The sequence below is a fragment of the Dromiciops gliroides genome, chromosome 2 (assembly GCF_019393635.1).
Source record: "Dromiciops gliroides isolate mDroGli1 chromosome 2, mDroGli1.pri, whole genome shotgun sequence".
Taxonomy (NCBI): domain Eukaryota; kingdom Metazoa; phylum Chordata; class Mammalia; order Microbiotheria; family Microbiotheriidae; genus Dromiciops; species Dromiciops gliroides.
The window spans coordinates 546,162,833-546,175,695 of NC_057862.1; the positions used below are offsets into that span (position 1 = coordinate 546,162,833).

Below are 12,863 nucleotides of genomic sequence, written 5' to 3' on the forward strand. Positions count from 1 at the left end.
TTATTTCCCCCAGTCACTTGATTTTAGAAGATGTTACAATTTACAAAGCTCTTCTTTAAGAATCTTTCTCTTGGGGCAGCTAGGTGGCGCAGTGGATAGAGCACCTGCCCTGGAGTCAGGAGTACCTGAGTTCAAATCCGGCCTCAGACACTTAACACTTAACACTTACTAGCTGTATGACCTTGGGCAAGTCACTTAACCCCAACTGCCTCACTAAAAAAAAAAAAAAAAAGAATCTTTCTCTTATCCCCTGAAATGAATCCTTCCTCCCTCAACTGATCTTCCTCCCTCATCTCTTCTCTTCTCTCAAGATACTAAGAGTTGTGTTGATGGAATTATCTATGGGAGGGAAGGGGGAGTAACAAGCATTTATTAAGGGCCCATTATGTGCCTGCACTGTGCATATCAAGTAAGATAATATTTGTAAATAATGGCCTCCTCAGCAAATCTTTTTTTTTAATACGGCAGCTAGGTGGCACAGTGGATCAAACACTGGGCCTGGAGTCAGGAAGATCCGAGTTAAAATCCAGTCTTGGACACTTACTAGCTGTGTGATCCTGGGCAAGCTGCTTAACCTCTGGCTGTCTCAGGTCCCTCAACTGTACAATGGGGATAAGAATAGCACCTCCCTCCCAGGATTGTTGTGAGAATCAAATGAGGTAATATTTGTAAAGCGTTCAGCACAGTGCCTGGCGCATAGCAGGCACTATATAGATGCTAGCTATTGTTGTTGTAATTGTTATCTCATAGGGTTGTTGTAAGGATAAAATGAGATAATATGCTGGGTAGTAGTAGTAGCAGTAGTGGCAGCAGCAGCTCACAGGGTTGTTGGGAAGATTAAATGCTATAATATTTTTAAAGCATTTAACAGTGCCTAGTACAAAGTAGGGTCTAAATATTCTTATTCCCTTCCCCCTCTTCCAATGCAATGGCACATTTGCAACCTGCCCCTGCCCCCACCATAACTGATGGGGATACATGAAACATTTGATTATACCTGACACCACTGTGTCGATGTGGGCACCCTGCAAAGAAACCCTAAGGCCCAATCTTCCATACTCGCGCAGCACCAGCTGCTCTGTTGCTCACAGAGATTCCACAGAAACAGTAAACTCATGTATTAACCATTTGCTCTGTAGAAGTTTAATGCAGAAACATTTGTCGGAAACAATGAAAAAGAACAGATCTTTAACAAATAAGTGATGGTAGCAGCAGGTCAAAATCCCAGGCTTTGACTGGATCGGTCACATTTTTCCAACCTTCCCCTGAGGAGAGGCAGGCTGGAGGGGACGGGGCAAGGCAGGGCAGGGCTGTGTCCATGTTTCAACTTCATCCTCCTTTTAGGAATTACAAAAATCCGCTTCTCCCGAGGGATGAGGGCAGCAGAGGTGCTCATGAAGAAACAGAAACATATCGAACCAAACCATGACGGCACCCGCTAGCTCAGGGAGCAGAAGTTGATCCAGACCCCTCATCAAGGGCCTACAGGATGACCAGAGCCATGGGGATGAAGGAATCCCGATTCCCTGCAGTTGGTCTGGGGCTGGAGACATGCTGTGTGTGGGAACACTCGGACACCTGAGGAGGCCAAACAGAAATGATTGGAACGACAAATCAGCAATCTTTCTTACCGTTCATAGGATTTAGAATGGGAAAGGATCAACCCTCTCATTTTACAGAGAAGGAAACTGAGGCCTGGAGGGTGAAGGAATTTACCCAAGGTTACATGGCTAGGAAGGAGCAGGGCCCATATTCAAAACCCAGATCTGGCTCCTGATTCAGTACTCTTAGCAATACCACGTGGCTACTTCTATCTGTGCTGTGTTGTCGGTTCTTGCTTCCTGTAATAGGTCACTAGAAACCCAGGAAAACAAAAAACCTGGGGAAGGGAAGCCTAAGAACACTGACCTTACCCAGTTCAAATGTCTTTGGACCCCTCCCTGAGCTTGTTGTCGGGGCCATCCTTCCAAGCAGGTGTAGTAGATGGTTGTATACATGGTATGATTGGAGGGTATCAGGAAGAGTGCCCCCCTCTAACCTTTTCCATCCTCTACTATCTCATTCTCACTTTAGTGCCTGGATTTCTGCCATTAGAAATGAATTCCTCTGGACTAATTATTTCCCTCTCCCTTCAGTCTTCTTTAAAACACTAACACATGAAGTCACTAATACTTTTGATTAAATTAGTTTAATTACTTTATTATCCTCTGCAATAAGAGGTACCAGGACAGGACATAAGTAGGTAGAAGAAGAAAAACTTTGCTGATTTCACAATACTATCCAGAACTAGTCCTACCTGTTGTCATGTTCCTTGGCCCTGCCCCTTTAGCACCCCTGGTCTTTTATACCCTACTGTGTTGGTTAGCTCCATCTCCTCCCATTCCTGAATCCTCAGTCACTCTGGTGGAGACAGGGCTATGGGCATCTAAGTTTTTCAGGGTCAGTTTTTAGCCCTATGACATGCCTGATACAGAGATATAACTTGTAGAATGTGTGTGTGTGTGTGTGTGTGTGTGTGTGTGTGAATGTGTGTATAACATAGTGTTTAGGTCATATGATCCAAGCTGATCTTAAATCATAAGTACTTCAGGAAAAAAAAAAGAGATGAAAAGCAGTGGAAGAGAGGGGAAAGATCATTTGTTAGGTAGTAAGCTAACCTGTTATTGGTTTCCACAAGAACAAGACTTCTCCAGAAACCCAGGCAGGCAAAGCAAGCTGGTGATCCCAGTGAGGACTGGTGAACTGAAGGTGGGATTGTTCTCAGCATGGTGATAACTGCATTTCTACATAATTGGTTTCCTTTGTAATCCTATGTATTTTATTTTATTCATTAAAAAAACAAATGTTGACCTGAGAAAGGATACATAAGCATCACTAGGCTGTCAGAGGGATCTACGGCAGAGAAGGTTAAGACTCCCCTGCTTCTGGGTGGGGGCAGGGTAGGAGATTATCACAGCAGCAGCAACAAGTCAACAGTATGTCCTAGCCTTTCCCAGTTTATTTCCTCTGTTTGCCCCATTCTGTTGCTTTTGTAGGTTTAGCAGGAAATGGGTGTAGAATCTTATAGTTGGAAGGACCTTTAGAAGTCATCTAGTCAAACCTCATAGATGGCTGGTGGGTGCTGAAGTGGTTTTTTTGCAGAGATGTGCTGGAGTCAGCTCTAACTAGACTGGTAAAGCCAATTGTCAAATTTTCAAATCAGCAAATACTACAAATCAGGACTTGTTTTCTTGTTTTGTTAATTGGACATAAGAAAGTAACAGAGAAATTGTTAATAATGCTCATTAAACTTAAAAGTGTACAAAATGTGTATGCAGATACACATACATATATGTGTATACATACCTGCACACACATATACATACATGTATGTGTATACATACATGTATGTATATGTATATATGTGTGTATATGAAAGTCAAGTGGCTTTGAACTGTTCATCATTTATCAGCACAACCTGTAGGTAGGGGTAGGGGTGTAGATGAGGTTGAAGAAGCTCTTTCCTTTCTGCTCCAGGAAGCACACCTGCAATCTCAGGACCACTTTACATGTCCAGGAAAGCAGAATCACTCATGGAATGTGGTTGCAATGTGGACCAGCTAGCTGGTAGTCAGTCGATGGCACCTTTGGCTTCCCAGGTCTGAGCTAATTACAGATGCAGGGTAGGGACTGGGCAATAGTGTGGGCAAAAGGAATCACCTTGTTTTGAATGGTATTGTGTGTTTATATAAGGTATTATTAATAATAACAACTCCTATTTGTGAAAGGAACACATAGACTTGGGTATAGCTACAGTAATAGGTGGCAAAAGTTGTCAGCTCTATCCTTATTCTTCAGAGTTGCTAAGTAAAGTTCTAGGGTAATTTGCAAGGCTTCCTCGCTAGTTACTTACAGAAAGGATTTAATTTGCCTTAACCTAAATACCAAATGGACCTTGATGAGTTTTCTCTGAGGGCAAGTAAAATCAGAAAGACTTTAGCAGTAGGGATTTTTTTGCTTTGCTGACTAGGCATGACTGTGAGCTTGAGTAACAAAAGAGCTGAAAGAGACCCTAATAGTGAGCAATCTCGAAAAAGAAGAATAAGCATTCCCTTTGAGGAAGAAGACAGCCTTGTCTGGAAGAAGCCCAGAAGAAGATGACAGCAGCAATTCAGCAAAGGCTTTTTCACTAAGGGAAATATCTTCCTCTTTTTCTCCCTTAGTAAGACCTCTCCCAGGCCTGCCTGATATTAAGATTAGGGTAAGAAAATCTCTCTCAATACCCTTCATGCCCCTGGCACTATCTAATGCCAGGGACATGCAAATTAATCAGGAGTTTCATTTAGCCACACTATAAAGGCAGTGAACTTAGACACCTTTTGTCCGACATGCTTGCAGTTATAGCTGCTCTAACTGTTGGTTATACTTAAATAGTGCTTTGATCTTTACAACTCCTATGCATTTATGCAATGTATATATTATTATCCCCATTTTACAGATGAGGAAACTGAGATTCATAAACATTCGGTGATATGCTGAAAGTCAGATAACTAACAGACAAACAGAACTAGAAAATGAGTCTTTTAAATTTTTAAAAAAAAATTCTTGCTCCACTAAGCTAGTCTGTCTTTCAATCTTTTGGGATATATTTATGAATTGTATGCCAACCACTCAGTTTTCTCTCTGTAAAATGAGAGGATTGGAATAGGGGGCCTCTGAGGTCCCTTCCAGTTTAAATATATGATTCTAGTGAATGAACTATGTGCTTAGAATATGTGTATAGGTCTATAGCCAAAATTTGTATTATACCAGCATAGAAATGAATTATAGACCCTGGCTCCAGTGAGAACAGGAGAGCTATGTGAAAGATGAGGTGGCCAAAGTCTGAAACACTGAATCCCAAAGTCAGTTTTCCCAGGTTTCCTGTATAGAAAAAGCCAGTATATATATATTTCTCTTTCTGAGTTTTGTCCAAGTTTTCCTGTTTGAGTTGGTATTTTGTGTTAGTACATATTTATGAGTGTGCAGTTCATATGTGCATCTGTGATGTAGGAATTTACATTGAAGGTTTGGGGGAGATTATGCCAGTGGGCATTTGGCAGGTGGAATGTGGGCTCTTTAAGGGGTGTGTTTTTCAAATATGAATTTTAAAACTCTGCTAAAGATTCTGTGTTACATTAGATTCAAGATTCAATCTCTTGAATTCTTGACCTATCCAGTTCTCATTTCAGAGGAAATACAATTAAAAATCGAGGTCAAATTGAGCTTAGATTTTTTTTCTCTGCATGACCTCATGCAGATATAATGACATAATGATATAATCTTATCTACTTTGCTTTGGAAGAGAAAAGATCTTTTGCTTCAAACTCAGTTTATTGAATAATATCATGTCCTGTGGTGCTCTCAAGCTCCAGATTTGGGGGCATGTCATATTATAAAAGCAGTCTAAAATACTCCCTTGCTCCCCCTTTGAGAAATATTTCAAGAAATATATTTTTAAAGCAGTTAAAATTTTCCTTGTTCAAAGCTTTTGGTCTAAGTTGACAAAGAAATCCTGATCAGTCTTTCTCTACCAATTCTGAAATGATATACTGTTCCCCTCTCTCTGATCAGCCCATGAAGGCCTCCTCCCCTGAAGTAATTAGGGCAGTGATCAAAGAAGGACAAGGGACTCTTGACTGATCTACCTTGAACAATGAGAGTAATGATCTACCTAGGAAAAGGAAGAATTCTCTTTTGATTATTTCAGTTAATGAAAGTTAGGTTGGTATTGACCAGCTAGAAAGGAGAATCCTTGAAAAGAGTGGTCAAAAACAGATTGAATGCTTTCAGGAAAATGATTCTTCAAGGGTGGGCCAAGGGTTAAGTGACTGTCCTTCTCTCTGACAAAGGAAACTGTTAACTGAACTGTTTGTTACCCAACCTTTGGGCTCTTGCTCTCAACTGAAATAGTTCAAGAATCCTAGAAACTGTGATTTCAAAATGACTCGTGGGGGGTGATATCCAAGGGCATAAGGGGATGCTATCAGTCTGGACATGTCTTTCTCAAATAGAACAATGCTTGAATTTAGAGTAGTTGTACATTAATGAAAATTCTTTCTGGTAGGCTTATGCCTACAATAAGGAGTAGAATATTAATATTTTTTTCTTTGATGATATCTCCCAAAGGAAAATATAAAAGAAGTGCCCCTCCCCCCCTGCCCAATCCCTGGGAAACTGGGTTCCTCAAAACCCAGAGTGATAGCAAGCCAGGACATACTGCCACAGTGTTTACTGCTTCCTGATAATGTGAGTTAAACAGCATTGAATTAAAGGAGAGGGAGCTAGATTGGAGGGCAGAAATCGACCTAAAGCTGCAGGCCTTTCAATAAAGCTCCAATTTAAAAAAAAAAAATCTTGTTGTGGTCTGAAAGGGATTGATCACACAAGAGATTTGAAAGATTTGCTGAACAAATTGCCTTAGCATTGTGCAAACAAATTATACCGTGAACTTTTGCTTAGGGAAAAAGAGAACTCTTGTCCCTTAATGATATCACGGATCCACTAGGATGACTCCAAGAGGGAGTATGCACAGATAAACTCAGGGAGTCAGGAATTAGTCATATAGTTTACTTAGAAAAAAAATAACCCCCCTGGCCCTGGTCTCAGTACAATTTAGTAGAACAGTCTACATTTGGAAATGTGATTGTTTGCCGATAAGCATGCAAATAGCTATGTGGGCTGTCCCCAGATACAGAGAACCTTATAGAGCGAATAAATGTAGTGACATTTAGAAAGAGAGTGTTATTGACAAACCAGATGTCAAGTTACTAGTGATCATCAGGATGAGCAAGACAAGAAATTCAAAGTGAGACATTCAGATTTTTGGAATCTTGTTTTGCTGCCTTTGGACTGTAGTAGAATTACTTTCCCACTTGAGGGGAAATTTTCTTTGGGGGGGGGGTGGAGAACATTAAATGTCCCTAAAGAGTTCTTCAAATTTTGTGCAAGGCTGATCTGGCCCCTTGATATTAGACATATAAATATGCAAATGGATAGAATCCCACATAAGAGCTATAACACAGTCACTTATTCTGCTAGAATACTAGGTTATGGGGGGAGGGGAAGAAATAGCTATGCATTTGGTAAGTAACTCCAGAGTTGTAATGGGCTGGGAAAGTTGGGTTTGTATAGTTTTGATCAAAAACAATATTTTCAAGTTGGTCTCTTTAGTTGATATGCATTTATGTAGACACACACACACACACACATATACACCTGTGGATGGGAATGGGTCAAGAGGAAGAGAGAACAAGAGAGACAGGATGAGGAAGAAGCAGGGAATTGGGGTACACAGGTAAGAAAAGAAAAGCACAAACTGAGAAGGAATGTGAAACTCAACTGGGAACGGAGAAGCTCAAAAATCCACCAAACCTGCACCCATTTATCCAGGAAACACTGAAAATACTGAACATTCACCCTCAAAGCCTGGTTCAGTGGCCTAATATCAGAAAAAATGCAAGGCAACCTGCATCTAGAAGTTAATCCAAACCTACAAAGAGGCAGGGCAGACACTTTAGGGGAAGAAAAAGAATCAAGTCTAAGTACTGGTCCTGGCATGAGAGGTCTAATGGTTTCCATGGAGACCAGCGTCCTTGAGAGATTGGGGGTGGGGTGGGGAGGATCATAGGCTGAAGAACTGCATGTGGTCTTTGAAGGAAAGGTAGTAAAAACATGACCACAGTCGCTAGACTCCTTAGGGGAAAATTGGGGGGGGGGGGTTCCTGCTAATGGCCCCTCAGAGACAGAGTCTCCAAGGGAAAGGTGAGCCAAATGGTAGCTATGGTAACTGAATATGGAGAATTGGTTCACTATTAACAGTCCCCATAGTAACTTAACTCCTGGAGAGAAACAGAGGAGTGAATTTACCTAACAGAGTACTATTATCCCCATAGTAACCAGGCTCCTAATGGGAGTGGTAAGTGAACTCAAGGGTCAGTACTCCAAAACTTCAATTCTTAAAGGAAGGACCAGGCTCCTCACAGAAGGCAAGAAAGGTAGTTGGATCTCCTAATCCCTATGGGAGGCAAGCTCCTTAGGGGAGGGAAAAGTATGGTGGGAGTGGCAAGAGAGTTGGGTGAATGAGGTTGATGCCTCCAACTGTTCCCACCTCGGGTTAATTAATGCCCAACTCACTCATGGGTTGAAGTGGACAGTGCAGCTGGGAGAGGCCTCCCCTTCGGGCTATGCGTTGCCATTCTGATGCAGGTTGCGTCCTGGAGCCAGGCCATGACGTTGGTGCTCACTGGCATGCATGCTCATGACTAGGTACTGCCTCATAAATTCACTGAACCTCTTCTGGTTGGCCAACTTCCGGGCAGATTTCCGTGCCCCGGTGAAGCCCCCAAACCGTTTCTGCAACTTCTTCTGCATCTCTTCCCCTGCCTCACCCAAGCCTTCTTCTGCCTCTTGTTCCTGGGCATGGAAAAGGCTTCTGACACGGGACACGCGGTTCTTGCCCTCCATTTGGCTCAGACCTTGTACCTCCATCACCTGTGGCTGGTAAACGGATGCCATAGCCTTGTCCTTGCTGGCCAAGCTGAGCTGCCAGGGCCCCTTATTCATGGCCTTGGTGCAAGGGGCCCAGAAAGGGCTAAGGAAGTCTTGTCCTTCACAATCTGTGACACATTCCTGTAGAGGGGCAGGGATGGAGAAGAGAAAGAGAAGGAACTCTTGTTAGCCCAAAGGCCACTGGGGAGTGGGGTGGGATGATCCCTCTTTATTAACACAGACATTTCTACTGCATCCTAGTATTGACAAATTACTTGACCCCAGTGTTCTTCATTTACTGAGTTCTAGAGGTCAGACACAATTGCTACAGCTGGGTGTTTTAACCTTTCTGTGTCTTGGCCTGTGTAGGCAGTCTGGTAAAGCCTAGGGACCTCTTTTCTGAATAGTTTTTAAATGCATAAAATAAAATACACAGGATTACAAAGGAAACCAACTTGATTGAAATAAAAATGTAATTTTTTTCCTCCAACCAAGTTCATGGACCACCTAAATTCTATCCAAGGACCCCAAGTTATGAATCCCTACACTAGAGAGTCAAACTGAAAAAATAATGACCGATATGATCATAGGGCACTCTATTCCTATAATACAGGCTGGATGTATTTGGGGGAGGACAAATTAATCTCAAAAATTGTAGACCATTATCTTTTTTTGGGGGGGTGGCAATGAGGGTTACGTGACTTGCCCAGGATCATATAGCTATTAAATGTCAAGTGTCTGAGGCTGGATTTGAACTCAGATCCTCTTGAATCCAGGGCCAGTGCTTTATCCACTGTGCCACCTAGCTGCCTCTGACCGTTATCTTTAAACTCATAATTCCATTGCTCGGAATATACCCTAGAAGTAATATTAATATTAATAACTAACATTTATATAACACTTGACATATATTATCTCACTTGATCCTCACAACAACCTGGTGAAGTAGGTATTATTATTATCTCCACTTCCCAGATGAGGAAACTGAGGCTGAAAGAGATTAACTGACTTGACTAGAGATACATAACTACTATGTGTCTGAGGTGGGACTCAAACTTGGATCTTCTTAATTTCAAACTGCCTCTATCTACTATACTTGCTTGCAACCTCACAGCAAGTAATATAAAAAAAACAAAAACAGGCAATTATCTGTGCAATGATTTTTATAGCAACATATTTTATATGTACATATGTACATATATATAAATACACATACATACATGCACACACATATATTATATACACATATGGTATAGTGGTTAGAATGCTGGGCCTGAAGTCAGGAAGACTCTACTTCCTGAGTTCAAATCTGGCTTCAGACACTTACTAGCTGTTTGACCCTGGGCAAGTCACTTAACCCTATATGCCTCAGTTGTTTTTCAGTTGTGTCTGGTTCTTCATGGCCCCATTTGGGGTTTTCTTGGCAAAGATAGTGAAGTGGTTTGGCATTTCCTTCTCCATCTCATTTCATAGATGAGGAAACTGAGGCAAACCGGATTAAATGACTTGCCCGGGGTTACACAGTTAGTAAGTGTCCGAGGCCAGATTTGAACTAAGGAAGATGAATCTTCCTGACTCCAGGCCCAAATTCTATCCATAGGTCTAACTAGCTACCATTAATGCAGCTGCCCCTAATGCATACTAATTACAAGCACATAAAGTGAAAAGTAAATGAGAATAAATTAAGAAAGAATCTTAAAGAGGATTTACAGGGGAGAGGCTTCTTGAACAATTGTTATGATACTCTTATGTGTTGAAATTGATTTAAATGTAATTACTGAAAAATTTTAGTTGCTCACATTGGTATTTTATGTTTTTCTTTTAATGAAAACAGTTTTTCAAAACACACATGGGTAAAAATTCTTATATGTTTGTTTTGTTTAGAGGTAGCTTGGTGGGACGGTGGGGTTGGAGTTAGGAAGACCTGAGTTCAAATCCCCTTTCAGACACTAGCTATATGACCCTGGGCAAATCACTTAACCTTTGATTGCTTTAGTTTCTTTGTCATTTGTAAAATGGGGATAATAATATCAGGTGCCTCCTAGTTAGGTGTTGTAAAGATCAAATGAGATAGTATTTGTAAAATGATTTGCAAACTTTAAGATACAACATGAATGCTATTTTAATTTTTTTGTGCTTATCATGTAAAAATCAAGTCCAAACAAGTAGTTTTAACTGGTTCTTTTTGCTTGTTCCATCATTAGAGAAGAAACATGACCTAGTCCATAGAGGGGCTAACCTTGGAATCAGAAAGACCTGGATTCATATCCTACTCCTGACCCCTACTACATGTGTGACTCAGAACAAATGACTTTATCTTCTTACTACCCCATGCAAAGTAAGAGGTGTTGGGCTGTAATAGTGGAGGGATTTTCCACAATATGAGTTGCTTATACTGTTGAAATTCCAACATCAGACCACATTCTCACTGGCTCTTCTTATCTCCCCCAAAATGATGAATGTAAATTTGAAAGATCTGGCTCTCCCTTCTCAGTCTCCTGATCACAACAAAGCTTGAATTCGACTCTAGTGAGGTTTGCTGGCTCTTCAAACTGGGAAGGATGTATGCCTAAGCTTAATTCCAGTTTTGCCCAGATACAGCCAAGGCAATTTATTTCCTCTGGGTTTTAGTTGTCTTCATCTGTGAAGGAAAACAATGTACTTGACAGCACAAGCAAGACTTCAATTTATGTGCTGATGAATGCTGGATAAAAACATGGGTTTAGTTTTTTTCTTTCTTTTAGAAAAAACAATTCTCAAAACCGAAATTCTCTTCACAAGCCTTCCTCCCTCATGGCATGATGGTAAACCTGGATCATGCCAGCCTATGATGGCAGAGCTAAAGCTCTACCAGCTCCTAATGAGCTACAAAGGCTTTGAGTATGAAGGAAACAATGGATACTAATAATAGCTAACATTTATCTAGCATGTTAAGATTTTCAAAGAGCTTTACATATATTTTCTCATTTACATGTAGCAACTCTGTGAGGTGTTATTGCCCCATTTTACAGATGATGAAAGTAAGGATGAAAGAGGAGAAACTATATAGAGTGTGAACCATTTGGGCCAAGTAATTATTTTGATACAGTTTCATTCCATGTTAACAATTGTCATCCATGTGTGTTCCTATGGACTTTAAGTTGATTCAGAACATCTGACCTTAAATAGATGGGAGTCTTATTTTGAGCTGATTTCCCCATTTTTGCTTAGTGTTTTCTCAATTTAGTTCTAGATCTCGTGTTATACACATGTGTTCCATTGATATCTTTTGTTGGGTTTTTAATTTTGAGATTTTTAAGAATGGGTATTACTCTAAAGATATGGGTGAAAGTTGTAGCTCTTAGAGAGTACACTTCAATGACTGTTAGAGATATTGTATTAGCTGTTGGTTTGGAAATGTCAAAGCATTTCAGGGGTTATTCAAGTTCACAATGAAACAGGACCAGTCACAACAAAGCACAAAGGAAAATGCAGTGGAAAACAAAAAACAACACTAAGAATGGAAAACCTATTTCTATAAAACAGCCTTATTAAACCCTAGAAAACAAAGACCTTCAGAGGGACCAGATGGCTGGAGGGGTCATTTTTGGTTCCTCTTTATGGTGATAAAGACTTAAAGTTGAGAGAATAGTGAGAACACCAAATTTTTTAAAGCTGCCAACTAATAATACGAAGAAAGAATACTTGTCATAGATATAATTCAATTTATACTTTATTGTCCAGATGATAGAAAGAGTGGAGTACTTGATTGGAAATGGTAATTTTTGCTGACGAAACTCACTTTTAATTCAGGACTATACTAAAATAGATGTGAGAAATCTAGTTGAACTTATAAGATGTGGGCATTTCAGACTGTAAAACATTACCACCACCACCCCCCCAAAAAAAGTTTTGGTGAATTTTTATTTCCATTGGGCTCAGAAGTCTTATTCCCATTAAAGGAATTATGAACTGTGATAAATATATTAATACAGTGAGAAGAAAAATTGTCCTAGAATCATAGAATTCCCCAAATGGAGGTGGAATACTATAACAGAACCTTGAATAAAAATGCACATAACAAAAGGTTAAGAAATTTATCCAAGAGATGGCAATAAACATGTTTCAATGTACCTGATTTGAATCTCATTTACTTATTATACTCATACCAATCAAACCATCAAAGGATTATTTTATAGATTGAGAAAAATATGACAAAATTCATCCAAAGGAAAATATCAGGAACCTGAAGGGAAATAGTGAAAAAAAAAGTAGGATGGAAGGGGGCCTAGCAGTGACAGTTATAAAATTGTGCTACAAAGCAGTAATTACTATACCTGCTTGGTACTGGTTAAAAAATAGAAACATTGATCTGT

The 12,863-nt window shown here is 40.3% G+C and overlaps 1 protein-coding gene across 4 annotated transcripts in view; it reads right to left on the bottom strand.

Annotated features, from left to right (window-relative positions):
• Positions 1-1,120: 1,120 nt before the first annotated feature.
• The window catches only part of PNOC (prepronociceptin), a 56,492-nt gene continuing 44,749 nt past the window's right edge, over positions 1,121-12,863 (bottom strand). For all 4 annotated transcript variants that reach the window (XM_043987086.1, XM_043987084.1, XM_043987082.1 and 1 more), the window contains 2 exons: positions 8,155-8,649; positions 1,121-1,578 (listed from right to left, as the gene is read on the bottom strand). In XM_043987086.1, the coding sequence (XP_043843021.1) occupies positions 8,203-8,649 (447 nt within the window). In that variant the 3' untranslated portion in view covers positions 1,121-1,578; positions 8,155-8,202. The remainder of the gene's footprint in view (positions 1,579-8,154; positions 8,650-12,863) is intronic.